Source organism: Nicotiana sylvestris, chromosome 1, assembly GCF_000393655.2.
Source record: "Nicotiana sylvestris chromosome 1, ASM39365v2, whole genome shotgun sequence".
NCBI lineage: Eukaryota > Viridiplantae > Streptophyta > Magnoliopsida > Solanales > Solanaceae > Nicotiana > Nicotiana sylvestris.
The window spans coordinates 113,329,308-113,350,461 of NC_091057.1; the positions used below are offsets into that span (position 1 = coordinate 113,329,308).

General features: G+C 37.2%; 2 protein-coding genes and 1 non-coding gene across 3 annotated transcripts; 2 read left to right on the forward strand and 1 right to left on the reverse strand.

Annotated features, from left to right (window-relative positions):
- Positions 1-1,298: 1,298 nt before the first annotated feature.
- Positions 1,299-2,574, forward strand: LOC104214836 (NAC domain-containing protein 104). Its single transcript, XM_009764555.2, has 3 exons — positions 1,299-1,584; positions 1,899-2,182; positions 2,269-2,574. Exons 1-3 carry the CDS (start codon positions 1,422-1,424, stop codon positions 2,404-2,406), a joined length of 585 nt encoding a protein of 194 aa, XP_009762857.1. The 5' UTR covers positions 1,299-1,421; the 3' UTR covers positions 2,407-2,574.
- Positions 2,575-16,313: 13,739 nt separating this feature from the next.
- On the reverse strand, positions 16,314-17,348 carry LOC138873452 (uncharacterized). Its single transcript, XM_070151924.1, has 3 exons — positions 16,962-17,348; positions 16,532-16,881; positions 16,314-16,446 (listed from the first exon to the last, which is right to left on the reverse strand). Exons 1-3 carry the CDS (start codon positions 17,346-17,348, stop codon positions 16,314-16,316), a joined length of 870 nt encoding a protein of 289 aa, XP_070008025.1.
- A 1,206-nt stretch (positions 17,349-18,554) lies between these two features.
- LOC138881962 (small nucleolar RNA R71) lies at positions 18,555-18,661 on the forward strand. Its single transcript, XR_011403405.1, has one exon. It is a non-coding gene; the product is annotated as a small nucleolar RNA R71 (small nucleolar RNA).
- The last annotated feature ends 2,493 nt before the right edge of the window (positions 18,662-21,154 follow it).

Consider the following 21,154-nt stretch of genomic DNA (forward strand, 5'->3'; position numbering starts at 1 on the left):
TACTCAAATGGTCACTCAACTATCTCAAATTATCTTCTAAAATCACTTTTCTTTCGTTTGTAACAACAAAGTCATTGAACTATGCTTATTGCATTCAGAAGGTCACTCAACTAGATTTTCCAAATTTTGGATTGCCAAATACCTATTTTACCCTCTAAATTATAAACATTTATCTTTTTTTTTTTTTTACTTTTTAGTATGAACAACAAAAAATTAAAAATTTATTTACACAATTTAGAATGAAAGAAAATAAAGGTTGTAAAATATATATTCCATGCACGTATTATAAAAATAATTATTTAAATAAGGATATTTTAATAATATACATTATATATTCTTGAAAATTATGCTCAATTATATTATTATGTTTCTGTCAACTTTCCGATGACACAACGTTATGTCACCGGAAAGCATGGGAACTACCTGCATAGGGTAAAATATGCTATGTTAAGTTGTGCATGGAATATATATAATATAATTGAGCATAATTTTCAAGAGCATATAATGTATATTATAAAAATACCTTTATTTAAATACTTATTTTATATTATGTGTATGGAATATATATTTTACAACCTTTATTTTCTTTCATTCTGAATTGTATAAATAAATTTTTGAATTTTTGTTGTTAATACTAAAATTATTATTACTAACAAATTATTCTAATAAGTTTTTTACTATGCTTATATTTTGTTATTCTAGCATTATATATGCTTAAATATTTTTTTATTTTTTTAATTTATAAATAATATTTATTTATGCTATAGGTAAGTCCATAATGTAAATTAAAAAGGGAAAAATCATAATTTTAAAAAGTTTAAAAATAAATAAAAAGAAGATAAATATTTATAATTTAGAGGGTAAAATAGGTATTTGGCAATCTAAAATTTGGAAAATCTAGTTGAGTGACCTTCTGAGTGCAATAAGCATAGTTCAGTGACTTTGTTGTTACAAACGAAAGAAAAATGACTTTAGGAGATAATTTGGGATAATTGAGTGACCATTTAAGTAATAGACTCGAGTATTGGATTTCGACCCAAACGTTCACATAAATAGGTGGCCACCCCCGCCGCCTTGGAGCAGAGAGCCGCCAGCCAAATCGACTATTTATCCTTTAAATATCTTATCAAATGAAAAAGGAAAGCAAATCCTTCTTTGAAGCAAAACACACGCACAGAATTGGGAAGTGAAAGTATGGTGGTGGTGTTGATGATCTCCTAAAGCACCTTCTTTCTCACGTCAATTCTCTATATACTCTCTCTCACACCTTCCTTTCTTTCTTTCTCTATAAATAAACTTTCTCCAAATATTTACACCATTACTTTGTCCTTCTTCTCTATACTAAGCATTTTCCATCACTATATATACTTGTTGTATTATTCCTCCTCCATCAGCTTTTATATAACATCGATTGATATATTATGGGGGATAATAATGTGAACCTACCACCTGGATTTCGATTCTACCCAACAGATGAAGAACTAGTTGTCCATTTTCTCCATCGCAAGGCTGCTCTCTTACCTTGTCATCCTGATGTCATTCCTGATCTTGATCTTTACCCTTATGATCCTTGGGATTTGGATGGTATGCTCTTAATTCCCTACTTTCACTTCTCCAACTCATGTTTAGTGCTACCATATCTGATCTGAAAAAGGATACACTTTTATTTACTTAATTATATCTTTAATACTCCTTCTTAAATTACACGTAGGCCTTATTCTTTTTCATGGGCTAATCATATCGAAATTCATATAAATAATGAGTTATGGGAAACTTGAACTCCACATGTTCTCTGGTCTAAAAGTTTAAACCGTTAGAAAAAAAAAGCATCATCTTATTTATTTATATTTGCTTATTATTATTTATTTTTTTTGCTACATGATATGTGTACTGGACAGGAAAAGCAATGGCAGAAGGAAACAAATGGTATTTCTATAGTAGGAGAACACAGAGTAGAATCACTGGAAATGGATATTGGAAATCATTAGGACTTGATGAACCAATATTCTCAAGTTCCAGCTGCGACAAAGTTGGCATAAAGAAATACTATGCTTTTTACATTGGTGAGCCACCTGAAGGTGTCAAAACCAATTGGGTAATGCAAGAATTTAGTCTTTCTGATTCTTCTTCTTCTTCTGGAACTAGTCGTTCTTCTTCTAGAAGAAGAAGCCGTTCCAAAATTGTAAGTATGGAACAAAACATGCTCTCTATTTTTTATTTCTTCTCTCCGTTTGATCATATTTTCTTAGTATATTGTTTTTTTTTCAGGACTATAGTAAATGGGTAATTTGTAGAGTACACGAGCGCAACTGTGATAATGACGACGATGATGGCACAGAGCTTTCATGCTTGGATGAAGTTTTCCTATCACTAGATGATCTTGATGAGATTAGTTTGCCTCATTAATTAGCTATTTCTTAATTGTAATCCACTTAATTAATTAGATCCAATAAGCTAGGATCTAATTAACCTCGATCGGCTTTATTTTAGTTTTCTATTTTAATTGTAGCACTTACCAATTTTAATCCGCTACTTTCATAGTAAATGCAAAACAGTGTGACAATTTAAAATCAATATGCAATGTCCATATGAAATTTTCCCTTATTTCATGTTTATGATTTGTAGGAAAACATTTGAAAACTATTATCATGTAGGCACTAACGAACTTTGGAAAAATGACATTTTATAGTCGGTCTCAAAATAATAGCTAATATATATACACACATTTGTGTATATTATATACTTAAAATATATAAATTTTATACACTTTTGTAGCTATCAAATATACTTAAAAGAGGGGTTGCTCTAATGGTAATCAACCTCCATTTCCAACCAAGAGGTTGTGAGTTTGAATCTCCCCAGGAGCAAGGTGGGAAGTTCTTGGAGGAAAGGATGTCGGGGGTCTATTTGGAAACAACCTCTCTATCCCAGGGTAGGGGTAATGTCTGCGTACACACTACCTTCCTCAGGCCCCACTAAGTAAGATTATACTGAGTTGTTGTTGTAGCTATCAAATATAAATAATTTCGATTGCAAGCTAAAAATGATATATTATGAGAAACGTCTAGGCAAATGTGAGAAGATTAACGGGCTATGTTACTCGGATTCGTTTATGAGTACATGTCGGATTTGGTATCCAATACGGGTATGTCAAGTTTATTTTTCTACTAATTTTAGTAGAAGAACTCGCATTGAATATTCATATCCTTATCACACTCATTTATATGGCAAAACAAATAAATAATATATGTAGCATAAATTAACGGTACTACAATATAAAAGTTTTGAAATCATTTTTTTCTGTTATGATAAATATCACATTATGGTGGATGTCTACTCTTCTTTCATGATCTTCATCTCAAATGCTTAATGATATATTTTGTATGTTCAATGACATATTCCATGACATATTTTCTTCACTTTTATACCTATATAAATGTCTTGTAATAGATAGGAAAATAGACACAATTGAAAAAGAAAATTTCTTCCTTCTCTCTATCTCTATTTCTTGTTCATGTTTTCATATTTTACTAAATTTCTTTTATTTCATAACATGTTATCAGCACGAGTCTCTAGCCAATTGTATATATATCTACAAAAAAAATTCCTACATCCAGAAAAAATGCAATTAGAAGTCATACATATCATCTCATGGTTAGATGTAAAGAGAATCTACATATAGTAAGTAATGAAACGTAAGAAGGTATGCTTATCTTATACTTGTCATTCCTTTAATATCTCATATGCACACAACTTCGTACTACACCTGTATTGCATAAGTACATATTAACATTACATCTTTTATATCAAATGAATAGAATGAAATTTTCGAAGTTCTATGTGTGAAAATCATAGTAGCAGTTAATTGTTGATATGATGCATGTCATGGTAACCAAGGATATGTTATATAAGTTGTCTTATACATATTTGTGTGTTAACTATCTTCAATTTGTCCTGCCGCTTTTAATATTTTCTTTAACTTGGATGAATATTTTTTTCTTTTGGGTTTTTGCACTTGCATATATAAAAAAAAGAATAAAAAAATAAAAAAAAAAATTGGTCATACTGATTAGAAGCGTAAATCATCTTGAAGAATACAAGAAATACTTCACATCTTTATCTAGGTTGATTAATTACTTCTTTGAAATTTGGAAAACAAACCAGCTATTGAGAAAGTATACTTCATAATTTATGATCGTATCATTTGAAAGCAAACAGTGATTAGTATGACTACTAGAAGAGGTATTTTCGAGTGTCCATGATCTACTTGATGCTTGCTATTGACTTACCATTTTCAAGTATTTTATATGAATGATGCCTAAGCTACAACTAGTAAGTTGTTATCTATAATGTCACTTTTCAGGTAATATAAATGCTGAATTTATGTATTAGTACTATATATGTGTTGTTACCTATATGTTGTACTTTTGATAAATTTATTCACTAATTTCTTGGTTGAATTGAGTGAAGGAAAGTCATGGCGTTAAATCAAATTCAATAGGTAGGGTATACCCCGAAAACAACAATATTTTTGAGAGAAGCTCAATAAATATTATGACAATGATTTTATGATCCATTTAAACTCTAATAGAATTTAGAAGAAATATTCTGACTACAAACGGTTGTAATTCATATAGATGCTACAAATAATTTATAAAGCTTTACGATGATTTGAGATTTGTACACTTATTTAAGAAAACAAATTTGATTTGCTAAGTTGCGAATTAGTTGTGTACAACTTTCTTGGCATGTGATTGAAATTAAGGCTTGAGAATGAATCTCAATATTGTTTAGCCTATTATGCCATTGATTGAGGGTAAGACATCGGGATCAAGTCCTGATGCCCCATAATGATAAGAATTGGGTTTGAGTCCCAATTTATTATGGCCTAACATGCCTTTATATATGTAAGACATTGGGTTTGAGTCCCACTGTACCATATTGATAATATAATGATGACTAAAGAAAAATAATATATTTTTTATGAAAAGTCATAAATATTTGCCCACTTGATTTGCTCCATTCTTGAAGTGAATATGGTAGCTGGCATAATAAGTCTAAATAGAGACAAGTGGTTGACGAATGAACATTGTTGTGACAAATGAAAAAATAATAATAGTCATCATTATGGTAATTATAAAAAGGGAGAACAATAATGGTTCTCAAAATATATCCTCGAAAAGGTGAGGGTAATGTTTACCATCAAATTGGTATGGAAAAATAATAAAACACATCGCTATGATTATACTCCATTCTTGGAAGAGAATGTGACTTGTGATAAACATTGAAAATACATACTAATTCATGACGGTGAATGTGGCAATATGTGATAAAAGTAATGAATAAAGACATGCAATGCATGATTGGATTAATACCAAACAACTCACCTCTAAGGGAAGTTTGAGTGAAATAAAGATAATAAATATTATTGTGTGGTTACATGAATATGTCATTCGTCGCTTACATGTGATATGCCAAAAATATTTTGCCATGTCTTATAAAAGTTTTTAAAGGCAAAATTAAAGCAAAAAATGATTTTGCTTATGATGGGTTTGACCATGATAATTATGATATGATTTTCTCCATAAAGGAGACACCATATGGATGGTGTGATAAAAGATCTTATAGTACAAAATTAATTAAGAACTTCAGAAGAGCTAATTTGTTACTACTCAGATGAAATTGTTCATGATATTGATATTGTAGTAAGTCTCAAAAGAAACTTTGAGTTTCAAATATATTAGCCAAAATGGTTGGCATATTGAGACTATAAATGAAATTAAGATTGAATATATTTTATATTACTATAATCATACCGGGTAAATATGAAAGGTTACCTGATTTATCTTTTATTTGTACTACACAAGTATAAGCATGGTGATAGAATCACAAGCCACAAGTAAACTAGAGGTTTACTAAAATAAATATTAGTTGGCATCACCGGTTGGCCATCCCGGTTCAATTATGATGTGAAAAATTAATTGAGAATTACATTGGCATATATTGAAGAATAAAAGATTCTTAAGAATTTTCTTGTGCTGCTTATTCTCATGATATACCAGTTAAGGTTGGGATTGAATCCCTTGGTTTCTAGAACGAATAAAAGGTGATAAATATATGGGCCCAGTCACCTGCCATGTGGACCGTTTACTATTATATAATTTTAATATATGTATCTATTCTATAGTCACATGTGCATTTGTTATCAACTTGCAGTTTGGCTTTTGCAAGATTGCATGCTCAAATTATTAGAGCACAGTTTCAAATTATAAATTATGATGATTTATCTTGATAATACTAGTTTAAATCCAAGTTGGTTTAGCAGAAATTGTATGCCTCCAATTATAGCTAAATCATTGGTTATGAGAACAAAACTCCCAAAAACGAAATTTGGTATGAGATGTATTATTTAATATATAGCAGTACTTGTACGCACCTAGCCAGGTTATGAAAATTTCTCTCTATCACAATCGGTTCACGGTCAGGAACCAAATAATTTCTATATAGAAATATGGATATGCTATATGATTTAATTATGCCACCACAATGCACAGAGATGGGTTCCCAAAGAAGGTTGGGAAATGTGTTGTGATCCCAACATTAGGGAGAGAAAATGGACAACTGAGAAAGTGATACGTGAAATGAATTATTATGAATACATATAGATCCTCGTACAAGAAAATATGAACTTGAAGTTCAAGTAATAATTAATTTACAAATTATTGCCAGACGCATTTGCTGACCCAAAGCTAAATGTCATATTTCAGCTGCTAATGCTCAAAATAGAATAAAGTCCATGAGGGACAGAGTCTATGGCACGCATGAAGCGTAACAGACCAATCGGGTCCAAAGATAAAACTTCTTGAAGAAGGAGAGGGGCAAATGTTCAAGATGGTCATAATAAGGAAGCAAGTGCTCTAGAAGAGCACCACGACATAACACTTCGTAAGACCTCATGTGAGAGGCTCAGGTACCTGAAAATAATGAGATAAAGAGATCTCAATAAGTTATGTCTTTATTGTGTAACAATTGAACCGATATAAAATGATCGTCGATGATATTGTTAACATAATGTAGTGCTCAATATTATTAATATTGACGAGGATCTTGAGCTCGAATCTGTCATGAAATTTGGACAGATAAATGATTGGCCAAATCAAAAATACGCAATGAAAATTGACTTCACTTGAAAAATATAAAGTTGGATGGATAGTCCCAACACTTGAAAGTATAAATTCAGTTGAGGTAAATGTGCTCTTGTACGAAAAAGGTCAAGTCGATAGACATAAAGACGACTTGTGTCACAAGAATATTTGTAAATATCCTGGCATTGATTATATAGAGACATGATTATGTAGAGACATGTTCTCTTGTGGTGGATGTAGTCATTTAAGATTTTAATCTGGCAATACATGAAAAACTTGATATGCGTATAATGGAAATCATTGAAGAATTTAAATTGTTCTGAAGCATATTAAGGTTTCCAATAAATTTATTAAATAAAGCTTCAAAAATCCTTATACGGATTGAAACAATCAGGGCACATGTGGTATAATCGCCCGAGAGAGTACTTGTTGAAAGAAGGGTACAAGAATAATTCAATTTGTCCTTGTGTCTTTATAAAAGGATATGTATTTGAATTTGTTATAATCGCCATATATGTTGATGATTCAAATATCATTAGAACTCTCGGAGAGCTTCCTAAAGTAGTAGACTGTTTAAAGAAAGATTTTGAAATGAAAGATCTTGGAAAGACAAAATTTTGTCTTGGTCTACAAATTGAGTATATAAAAGATGAAGTTTTTGTCCATCAATAAGCATATACTGAAAATATTTTAAAGCGATTCTATATCAATAAAGCACATCTATTGAGTACCCCGATGGTTGTGAGATCACTCGATATAAATAAAGATTCATTAAGACTTTATGAAAGTAATGAAGAACTTCTTGGTCCTGAAGTACCATATCTTAGTGCAATTGATGCACTAATGTATCTTGCTAACACTACAAGGCATGACATAACTTTTTCAGTTAATGTCTTAGCAAGATATAGCTCCGCTCAAGGAGACATTGGAATGAAATCAAACACATATTGCGTTATCTAAGGAGGATTACCGATGTGGGCTTATTTTATGGTAATGATTATAATACCGATCATGTTGGTTATACCGATGTGGGGTATTTATCTGACACATACAAGGCTTGATATCAAACATGCTATGTGTTTACATATGAAGGCACTGCCATATCTTGGCGATCGACTAAGCAATCAATCATGGCTACTTTATCTAATCATGCTGAGATATTTGCTATTCATGAAGAAAGTCGAAAATGTATATGGTTGAGGTCTATAATACATATTATTCGAGACAAATGTGGTTTGAAGTGTTACAAACTACCCACAATTTTGTTTGGAGACAATACAACATGCATAACCCAATTGAAGGGAGGATTCATAAAAATGAGCTAGGACAAAGCACATCTCACCAAAGTTATTTTTCATACATGATCTTCAAAAGAATAGTGATATCAATGTGCAACAGATTCGTTCAAGTAATAGTATAGTTGATTGATCACGCCCAACTATGCCTTACAAAAAGGGCACACGGACGTTGCAAATATAATCTGAGTATTTAGCGCAGAGTCGAACCCACAAGGAATTAACCTATCAATTACTCTTGTTAGACTTACTAAATTCTACGGAATCAACTTCCCAAACATTTGAATAATAGTGGAGGATATTTCTACTAACTAAGAATGAATGTAAACAAGCAACTGAAAACTAACTATGATTAAGTGTAAACAATTAAGAGAAGGTTCTAAGGTTATGATTTCCCATATTGATGAAATCCCTTCCGGTTATGTTTCACATAGATTCACTCAATAATCGTCTCTATCAATCATGAGCACTCTTATTACTGTAAATCTCTTCCAAGTAATCACGATAATTTACTAAACGCATTCTCCCGAGTTACGCTAGTTGGCTTTATTTATTACAGCTCACTTTAGAGTACACCCAAGGCTTCGTTATCCCTAATCCCGCCTTTAAACCCTCAGTTATCGATCCCCCATATACTTTGGCAGTGGTGTTGTTCAACAATTACCTAAATATTCACTCTCTCTCGAGTTATGCACACTAAATAGGCACGGCTAATTGAGGATCCTATCAATTAACTACAACATGCACGAAGTTGAACAAATAGAGATTTAAACTGGGTAAATTGTATTAACATAACAAAAATTTCATCCTTCAATAGGTTCCATCAAAACCCTAGACTAGGAAATTAGCTATTTATGACAAAACAAGATAAAACTACTAAATTATTCATAATGGGTAATTGCAAGAAATAAAAGGAGATAGAAAAACTCTAATGTTTGGTTGATCTTCTCACACTTGTTCTTGCCTTCAAAGTAGTCTAAAAACAAGCTTAAACATGTCTTGGGCGAGCTTCTAAAGTTTATAAGGGTTTGGAACAAGTTTTTTCCGACTTACACTTTGGTCCCCAAACTTTCTGGCACGTGAACAGTTCACCGCTGTCGCGGCAACCGCGGCTCGACCACGGTGAATGCTGAACATTGTGCCTCGAACAGTTGGTCTGTCGCTGTTCCACCGCAGTCGCGATGGAATTCACTCAGTCCATATTTTGCTTCCTTGTGCTTGGGTACTTCTTGATTGGACGTTTTCTTCACATTATTGCCTTCAAAACACTCTGTAGTGCTTCCTCACTTAGAATATTCCCTGCGAAGCAAAAAAACACCATTTAGAGTATTTTGTTATCAATTTACCTATAAAACAACAATAAAGCATGGTAATATTAAGGTGTAAATATCATCTATATAGCCTAATATCAACACCCCACACTTAAATCATTGCTAGTCCTCTAGCAATCCACCATACTCCATCAAAGTTCCTTCCCTAAGCTTTTCCCTTAACGACTCACACCTTAAATAATTTACCACAGTTACACCTAGTAGTGAACAACCTTTGACTCAAAAGTCGAATATCTCGTACCATGCAACATTTGCACTTACTCAAACTACTCTATACAAGAGTCAAGACTTACCTTTCCTTTGTGAATCATATGCCCTCACATCACACAAGAGAGTAGTTCCCATATATAATGATATTTAGACCAATTAGGAACTTAGATAGACCAATCGCTCACTCTCAAAAAGAACATTCACATGCCACAAAGATGCACCATAAGCTTTCCCGTAGTGTACTACTCTACTAATCGAGCCCACTCAGTCTAAGATCAATAGGACTTCACTTGGTTGTAATGTAGGCTAAGGGATGGGTAGGATATATTTGGATATAGTAACTAACCTCCCTAAGCACTTTTAATACAAAACACATTAACATTCCATATCATTCTTATGTCAACTAGACATTTCCAACAATTTATTTATGACATCCCATTCCTGTAGGTGCATTTGCATCAAGCTACCACTTATCAACCATTATATTTATTTACAAAATTTTGTTTTTTTTTGTTTTTTTGCTTTTTTGTTTTTTTGTTTTTTTGTTATGCTTCTTCTTTTATTCTTCAAAACTCTGCACCTTTTCTCTATTTCAATGGTTCCACTCAAAAACCAAACCACCACCCCACACTTTTGTTTTTGCATAATTTCAATATCATTCAAGTGCTTATGGGAGGTAAAAGGGTTCAAACAGAAGGCTATTCAAATAATTGGGTAAGGTTCGCAATGTGATTGCCAAAGAAACAGGCTTATAGGTTCAACGTGGTTAACTAAGATGGATTACATTCAGGTGGGTTTACGTTACATATATCTGGCTTAACAAAGAAATGCTTATATCACTTCTAAAACTGAATGAAGCTACTATTTCGCTTTGCAGACACACATGACAAGTTCTAGGCATCAAATGTAAAACATCGAATACAGCATAGCTCACACACACATGGCACATGACTCACTCCGAATTGATTTATCAAGACATTCTGTTTTGAGTGTTCAAGTTAGATACAAATATACAACTTTAAGGCACTTAGCAAGAGTCAACCATTGAGCTTAGGCGTTACACTCTAGTGTCGATTGTGTTCAGGTGTATTCACGCCAAGGGATTCTCTTCCTATTTCATCTCGTAGCCCATCAATGCTAACTGAAACTAAGAAAAATAAACAAAAACTACCTGCACCCGGTTTAAGCTAAACCCTTGGAAAAGAACCGTGGCCCAAAGAAAAACCAAGGGGGAGTTACTACACTACCTAAAAACAAATCTTTTTGGTTTATTTTCTCAAGACTTACTTCCCTCAAGAACTGTTTCAAATATCCGTCATCAGGAAGAATCCTTATATTCTTTTTTTTTCCGACTTAGTCCCTCAAGAACCCCGTCAAAAGAGATCCATCGTCGGGACAAGTCACTTACCTACTTTAACTTACCTAATGAGACTATTACTCAAAACACCAAAAACAATTAAAGCAAAACACAAACAAAAATCAAACAGCCAAATTGTTACAACTACATACATACATTGAAGTATCCCCCACCCTACACTTAAAATGTAGACATGTCCTCATGGCATAAAAATTTAAAGAACCGTGAGGTAAAGGAACTTCCCTGAAAGATCACTCCTGATCGGAGACGGTGTTTGGGTTCACATTGCAAGCACGTCCCAGAGCTCTCAGCCAGCCTAAGAATTTATTCTTCGACTTTACCTGCCGGTTAGCCACCGCGTCTATGCGGGTACCCAAGTCAGTGACTGAGGTACGCAACCCAACCATCTCTTGCTCCAAAGTTGTCATGTGGGTACTCCGGCGGGGCTGTGATGGGCCTGCCTCGTTAACTCTCGGAGGTGGTGGGACCTCAACTGCCGCAACATCATCATCATCGGATTCATCAACATTCACCACCGGCTCTATCCAAATTCTAATTTTTCTTGCCAGGAACGGGGCTTTCAGTGGCAATTTCCCATCAATCTTAAGGTCTTCAGGGACTCTAGCAAGACGGCACAGCCTGGTGACTTGAAAAGGGAAGTATAAGCCTTTAAGTAACTTAGGTGATCTAATGAGCATCTCGTCATAGAGGAGTCGGGCCATATCAAAATCCCTATAAGTCATGAAACAGTAGATTGTTGATACCCGTGGTAGATTGACATCAGTCGTGTTGCTGGAGGGAAATAGCCAACTGTTGATAATAGTTAGCCAACACTTAGCCTCCCAATTGAGAGAATGAGAGTTAAGTGTGATCCTGGGCTTTATCCATATATATTCTCTGTCTAGCACACAGATAGTTTCAAGAAGAGTTCCCCACAAGGAACTTGATCGGCTAAAGGTATGATAAGCATCAGCTTCCCCCCTGACCACTGGTAGCCAATACATCCTGCGGATGGCCTCGATGGATGCATTTACCCGGGTATTGCGCACAATAACAACCCCATTCTCATGCTCCTTGCAGTTAGCATAGAACTCCCTGACCATCTGAATATTGGCCTCCTCCGTAACCTCGAAGAAGATGTCTAGATGACACCTCCTTAACTCATTGAAGATATTCGGGCATTCCATCTCTAAGGCTTGTCGGTCAATATGCACCTTATGTAGCAATTTCTTAGCTACCTTTGCATTGTACCTATCCTCTGCCGGTTTGGAGACAAACCTGTTGTTGTCAAACTGTGGTGTACTGGCTTGACCCTTGGCTCTCGAGGAGCTTCCCAGTCGACTAGCGGAGGACCCGGTGTTGTGTCTCTTCCTAGATGGATTCATTGTACCTGTCAAATAGAGAAACGCCTATCAATGAGTGTGTGAAATGTGTGACCATAGATGGTTACTCAAACTTCACCACAACCATGTCACATTAGCCCTTATAACTCCATTGGGGAAAATTCTCAAACACCTTGTGGGCAGGACAATTTCACCATGACCATAACCTATATGGATACAACAAAGCTTCCCCCAAATCAACGATTCTGCTACACCACCACACCCCACACTTAAATTATGCAATCACCCACAAACCTCCACCTTTCCACCACATTATACACACAGGCCCTTCATCAATAAATCTAAGATGAATTTCAAAAGAAAACAAGAAGAAAGCTAACAAAAATCTACCAAAATATTACTACACAATTACAAACACTAAACTAAATAACAACTAAAATAAAATACAAAATATGAGGGAAAGGAGAAGAGACATATCTTGATGGAGGAGAGAATTAGAGGAGTGGGATGGGGAGGTATGCGGAGTGAAGAAGAAGAAGAAGAGAGTAGGGATTTGGGGGATTAGGGTTTATAGAGAGAGGAAAATTAGAAAATAAGGAAGGGGGCGGATGTTGATGTTTTATTAAAGGGGGTTTTAATAAAATATATAAAATAGAGGAGGAAGAAAAGAAAGAAAAATAAAAAAATTCAAAAAAAAAACATACATGGTGTCCACCGCGGTCTTACCGCGACCGCGGTGGGTTAAATAATTCAAGGCAGAATGTTTACGTCTCACCGCGGTCCCACTATGGTCGCGGTGGGTTGGACGACACGAGGCAGAATGTTTGCCTCTCACCGCGGTTCTACCGCGGTCGCGGTGCTGCCTAGTTTTTTTTGAAAGTTACATACGAAAATATTAACAACAACATTCGTGGGTTGCCTCCCACGCAACGCCTGATTTAACGTCGCGGCACGATGCAGACAAGTGCATTTAAGGCTCGCTCGACCTCTGTGGTTCCGTCAGGTGGATTTCTGACACTTCCTTTGGTTCTTTCATGCCTATGTATAGCTTCAATCTCTGCCCATTGACTCTAAATATGTGAGAGTCTTTCTCTGAGGTAATTTCCACAACCCCTGAAAGGAATACTTCGACCACTTAAAATGGACCAGACCATCGTGACTTAAGCTTACCAGGGAACGGCCGTAATCTTGAATTATAGAGAAATACCATGTCCCCGGGTTTGAAATGTCGCTCAACAATGTTCTGGTCATGCATCTCTTCATTCTTTCCTTGTACAACCTTGTGCTTTCAAACATAAGATGTCGGAACTCGTCAAGCTCATGCAATTCAGTGATTCTCGTTGTGCCCGCAACCTCAATGTCTAGGTTCAGCTGTTTCAGTGCCCACCAAGTTTTGTGTTCAAGTTCCACTGGCAAGTGGTAGGCCTTTCCAAACACCAACTTGTATGGTGGCATATCAATTGGTGTTTTAAACGCAGTTCTATAAGCCTAGAGTGCATCATCTAGCTTTTTTGCCCAATCAGTTCTTGTGGCATTTATAGTCTTGGTCAATACACTATTTATCTCTCTATTAGACACTTTCACCTATCCACTGGTCTGCGGGTGATAAGGGGTATCCACCTTGTGGCATACATCATACTTTGCTAGCAACTTCTCGAAGGCTCGATTACAGAAGTGAGTGCCTCCGTCATTGACAATAGCTCTTGGGGTCCCAAAATGGGTAAATATGTTCTTCAAAAATCCCACCACGACTCTTGCATCATTAGTGGGCAATACTGCAACTTCTACCCATTTGGACACGTAATCCACAACAACAAGTATGTACTTATTTCCAAAGGAGCTGACGAAGGGTCCCATGAAGTCAATCCCCCAGACATCAAACACTTCCACCTCTTGAATCGGGTTCATGGGCATATCATGGTGACGGGAAATGTTCCCGGTTTGCTAACATTCATTGCAGCCCTTCACCCATTAGCGCGCATCTTTAAACACTGTTGGCCAAAAGAAACCGGCCTCTAGCACTTCCGCAGCTGTCCTGACTCCTCTAAAATGCCCTCCATACGCTGATGTATGACATGCCTGCAAAATAGAAGATTGTTCTATCTCGAGGATGCACCTCCGGATCATATTGTCAACACATATTTGAAATATAAGGTTCATCCCAATAATACATGCGACAGTCACGATAAAACTTTTTCTTTTGTACAGAGGAAAGGTCATAGGGAACTATACCGCTGGCCAGGTAATTTGCAAAGTCTACATACCATGGTACTTCCTCAAGACTAGTAGCGAGCAGCTGCTCGTATGGAAAGGTTTCCATAATGTCCTCAACCTCAACTGAGTTTTCAGCTCCCTCAAGTCGTGATAGATGGTCAGGGACTTGGTTTTCTGTGCCCTTATGGTCACGAATTTCGAGGTCGAATTCTTGCAGTAGCAGCACCCAACGAATCAAGCGCGACTTAGACTCCTTCTTCTCAATCAAGTACTTGAGAGTTGCATGATCAGTGTACACAATTACCTTAGAACCAATCAGGTATGATCTAAATTTGTCGAAATCAAACACCACAGCCAACATCTCCTTCTCAGTCACAATGTAGTTCACCTGGGCTCCACTCAGTGTTCAACTGGAATAGTAGATTTGATACATTAGCTTGTCTTTCTGCTGTCCCAGCACTGCTCCCACTGCGTAGTCACTGGCATCACACATGAGTTCGAATGGTTGCTCCCAATCGGGGGCAATAATGATGGGTGTTGTGACTAGCCTCTTTTTCAACTCCTCGAATGCTACCCTGCAATAATCAGAAAACAAGAAAGGATGATCTTTTTCTAACAACTTATAGAGAGGGTTGACAATTTTTGAGAAGTCTCTTATGAATCTCCGGTGGAAACCGGCATGCTCGAGGAAGCTCCTGATTGCCTTGACTGAAGTTGGAGGTAGCAGCTTTGCTATCACATCAACTTTAGCGCGATCCACCTCAATTCCTTTACTTGACACCCGGTGCCCCAAGACTATGCCCTCTTGTACCATAAAATGACACTTTTCCCAATTAAGAACCAGGTTAGTCTCAATAGATTGTTTCAGCACATGAGTCAGATTCATAAGGCACTCATCGAATGAGTTCCCCACCACAGAAAATTATCCATGAATACCTCCATTATGTCCTCTACCATGTCAGTGAATATAGCCATCATGCATCTTTGGAATGTGGCGGGTGCATCGCATAGGCCAAAGGGCATCCTCCGAAAGGCATAAATGTCATATGGGCAAGTGAAAGAGGTCTTCTCTCTGTCCTCTAGTGCAATGGAGATTTGATTGTACCCTGAGTACCCATCCAGGAAACAGAAGCGTGACCTCCCTGCCAATCTGTCTAACATCTGATCAATGAACGGAAGTGGGAAGTGGTCTTTCCGGGTGGCCAAATTTAACTTTCTGTAGTCCATGCAGATTCTCCAGCCCGTGACGGTTCTTGTTGAAATCAATTCATTGTTATCGTTTTTTATCACCGTCATGCCACCCTTCTTAGGCACACATTCCACTGGGCTAACCCAGTTGCTGTCAGAGATTGGGAAAATAATTCTCGCATCTAACCACTTTATCACTTCTTTCTTCACCACTTCTTTCATGTTTGGGTTCAGCCTTCTTTGGTGTTCCCTGGAAGGTTTGTGTCCCTCTTCCAGCAGAATTTTATGCATACAGTAGGCAGGGATAATCCCCTTAATGTCTTCCATGGTCCACCCAATGGCAGTCTTACACTCCTTGAGTACCTGCAAGAGTTGTTGTGCCTGCACATCTAACAAACTAGATGAGATAATAACAGGTAATGTGGAGTCAGGTCCAAGGAACTCATACCTGAGATGGGTGGGCAGTGGCTTCAATTCCAGCTTTGGTGGTTCTTCTATGGACGGCTTGGCTAGAGGAGTTTCTCTATTTTCTAAGTGCAAAGGCTCAAATTCAAGAGTTCTATCCCAGAACCCTCTGCCCTCTAACGCCAACACCCATTCTGCCAGTTCTTCTCCATTCACCTCATCTAAATTCATCAGACATACAGCAAGAGGGTCCTCAATAGTCAGCATCTCATCATCAGTTTCCACAATTACATCCACGGCATCAATAAGAGAGCAATTTGCGAATTCACTTGGTCGGCTCATGGATTTTTGCACATTGAATGTTATCTCTTCATCGTTCAATCTCATATTGAGCTCCCAGTCTCACAATCAATGAGAGTTCTCCCAGTGGCCAAGAACGACCTTCCCAAAATTATGGGAATTTCTTCATCCACCTTGTAGTCTAAGATCACAAAATCTGCAGGGAACACAAATTTCCCCACCTGAATCAACACATCATCCAGGATACCAGAGGGTCTTTTTACAATCCTGTCAGCCAGCTGCAACAACATAGAGGTGGGTCTAGCTCTTCCAATCCCCAGCCTCTTATAAATCGCCAGGGGCATAAGATTTATGTTGGACCCTATATCACAAAGTGCCTTAGCAAAGACAAAATTACCAATAGTGCAGGGAATTGTAAAGCTCCCTGGGTCAGATAGCTTCTCCCCAATTTGTTTAGTCACCACTGCACTACAGGTCTGAGTAAGAGTCACCGAGGCCAAGTCATAGAAATCAAATTTTCGGGACATTAAGTCCTTCATCATTTTTGCATACCCAGGCATATCTTTCAAAACATCTATCAATGGAATATTTACCTAGACTTGTTTCAGAATATCCAAGAATTTCTTGTATTGCTCCTCTACTTAGCCAGCCTCTGGGGGAATGGTGTGGGAGGTCTCTTCTTCCCAATGATTTGGGATTGCTCTTTATCAGCTGCCACCTCAACTACTTGTTCTTGGGCTGTCTCAGCTTCTTTCTCAATCTCAATCTGAATGTTATGTTCTTCCTAGGCAGGCTGGACTGTCACCTCTGTCAGTTTCGTTGACTCATCTAGATCAATGGGCACTGGTATGAGTGTCTCAGCCTATCTGCTTTCTCTAGCCCTCTCTTGTTCCACGTCTAAATCTCTACCATTCCAAAAACTCACTGCCATTAGTTGCTTCAGGCCTTGATCTTTTGGGTTTATTTAAGTGTCTAGAGGTAATGTCCCATGAGGACGATTGTTTAGAGACATCGAAATTTGGCCCATCTGCACTTTAATATTCTTGATAGCTGAATCACGTGCATCTACTCTTTCACTAATTTTTGCATTAGACCCAATAACATGCTGCATCATTGCCTCAAGTCTAGCAAACTCATCTTCCTGTCGTCCACCATGCTGCAGTTGAGGAGAATGATACCTCTGCTGTTGATTTTGATTGTTGTATCCCTGCGGTCTTGGGTAAGGTGTCATATTGTTAGGAGGTCTCATACCTCCCATGTTCCCATTGTTGAACTGTGGCTGGACTGGCCTGTACAGCTGATTTTGCTTGCCCCAATTCTGACCACCCTATCTCTGGCCTCCATAATTAGACACACAGTTCATGTCTTCAGGGTAGTGATGGTGATCATGTTCTGCATTCCACGTATTACCAATTGGCTGACTAATGCAAGATGTGCACAAGCCCCCATTGGTAGTATCTACAATGTCTACCTGCTGCTTCTGCCCTAACTCTTCCACTTTCTTGGTGAGTATACTCATCTGTGTCAATAAGGTGGCTATATTTTCAGCCATAGAGTTGGATGGATCTAAGGGTACTAAGTGAACCACTGGAGTGATAGGTGCATTCCTGGTTGTCCATCCTGAATTCTGTGCCATCTTCTCAAGCAGACCCTGGCCTTCTCTCCATGTTTTGCTCAAAAATGCTCTACCAGCTGAAGCATCAACAATGTTCTTCACGCTATCTGACAATCCCATGTAAAATTGCTGCCCCAACATCAGATCTGGAATACCATGGTGCGGACATATAACCAGCATCCCTTTGAAACATTCCCATGTTTCATGCAGTGTCTCCATTGGTCTCTGTTTAAAACTCAAAATTTCATCAATTTGTTGAGCAGTCTTGTTGGGTGGGTGAAACTTGTTCACGAATTGCTTCACTAACTCCTCCCAAGTTGTTATGGTACTAATAGGGAGTGAGTTTAGCCAGTTTTGGGCAGCTCCTGTCACTGAGAATGAAAACAATAACAGCTTGATTGCTTCCGGAGTTACGTTGGGCTGCCTTTGGGTTTTGCAGATTGACAGGAAATTCTTCAAGTGCTGTTGAGGATCTTCGACTTGTGACCCCGAAAATAGTCCCTTGTTTTGCAACAAGTGCAACATGTTATTCGTGATTTGGAATGATTCAGCCTGTATCTGCGGGACTACAATCACTGTGGCCAGATTTTCAGTTGTGGGTTGTGCCCAATCATAGAGAGCAGCCTCTGGCACAAGAGGTGCCACTGGCGTTATTGGTACAGCTGGGTCTACTTCGTGATTCCCCATGTCTGGTTCGAATTGTTCAGTTGTTTTTTGTTTATTTTTCCGGTTGGCCCGATTCAAGGCCTTGAAAACTCTCTCGGGATCTGATAATGCTTCAAATACTTCACCAGTTCTCGATGAGTTTCTAGGCATGCACCTGTACAACCAAGTCAACAGACGTTAAAATTTCAATGTAAAGATTGGGTATAGAGAAAACTGACTACACTAAGAATTTTTATACTTCTTTAAGTTGTAATTGATAATACCGTTAATTCCCCGGCAACGACGCCAAAATTTGATCACGCCCAACTATGCCTTGCAAAAAAGACACGCGGATGTTGCAAATATAATCTGAGTATTTAGCCCAGAGTCAAACCCACAAGGAATTAACCTATCATTACTCTTGTTAGACTTACTAAATTCTACGGAATCAACTTCCCAAACGTTTGGATAATAGTGGAGGATATTTCTACTAACTATGAATGAATGTAAATAAGCAACTGAGAACTAACTATGATTAAGTGTAAACAATTAAGAGAAGGTTCTAAGGTTATGATTTCCCCTATTGATAGAATCCCTTCCGGTTATGTTTCACATAGATTCACCCAATAATCATCTCTATCAATCATGAGCACTCTTATTACCGTAAATCTCTCCCGAGTAATCATGATAATTTATTAAACGCACTCTCCCTAGTTACGCTAGCTGGCTTTATTTATTACAGCTCACTTTAGATTACACCCAAGGTTTCGTGATCCCTAATCCCGCCTTTAAACCCTCAGTTTATTGATCTCTCGTATACTTTGGGAGTGGTGTTGTTCAACAATTACCTAAATATGCACTCTCTCTCGAGTTATGCACAATAAATAGGCACAGCTAATTGAGGATCCTGTCAATTAACTACAACATGCACGGAGTTGAACAAATAGAGATTTAAACTGGGTAAATTATATTAACATAATAAGAATTTCATCCTTCAATAGGTTTCATCAAAACCCTAGACTAGGAAATTAGCTATTCATGACAAAACAAGATAAAACTACTAAATTATTCATAATGGGTAATTGCAAGAAAATAAAAGGAGATAGAAAAACTCTAATGTTTGGTTGATCTTCTCACACTTGTTCTTGCCTTCAAACTAGTCTAAAAACAAGCTTAAACATGTCTTGGGCGAGCTTCTAAAGTTTATAAGGGTTTGGAACAAGTTTTTTCCGATTTACACTTTGGTCCCCAAACTTTCTGGCACGTGAACAGTTCACCGCGGTCGCGGCAACTGCGGCTCGACCGCGGTGAATGCTGAACATTGTGCCTCGAACACTTGGTCTGCCGCTGTTCCACCGCGGTCGCGGTGGAATTCACTCAGTCCATTTTTTGCTTCTTTGTGCTCGGGTACTTCTTGATTGGATGTTTTCTTCACATTATTGCCTCCAAAACACTCCGTAGTGCTTCCTCACTTAGAATATTCCCTGCGAAGCAAAAGAACACCATTTGGAGCATTTTGTTATCAATTTACCTATAAAACAACAATAAAGTATGGTAATATTAAGGTGTAAATATCATCTATATAGCCTAATATCATTGATTTGTTCACCAAATCTCTACTGACGTCAAGCTTCAAGAAACTAGTGTACAAGATTGGGATGTGAATGATCAAGGATGTGAATTGATGCTCTCATCATGGGGAGTTATACGCATTGTACTCTTTTTCCCTTACAAGGTTTTGTCCCACTGTGTTTTCCTTGCAAGGTTTTTAACGAGGCAACCAAAAGGCGTATTTCTAAACATGTGTACTTTTTTTCCTTCACTAGAATTTTTTCCCATAGCGTTTTTTCCTAGTAAGGTTTTAACGAGGCACATTATCTATGGACATCCAAGGGGAGTGTTATGATAAATATCACATTATGGTGGATGCCTACTCTTCTTCCACGATCTTCATCTCAAATGCTTAATGACATATTCAATGACATATTTTGTATGTTCAATGACATATTCCATGACATATTTTCTTCACTTTTTATGCCTATATAAAGGTAAAAATTGCACGGGGTGCCCTATTTGGTCGCCTCCATTTAACTCATACCCATTTTT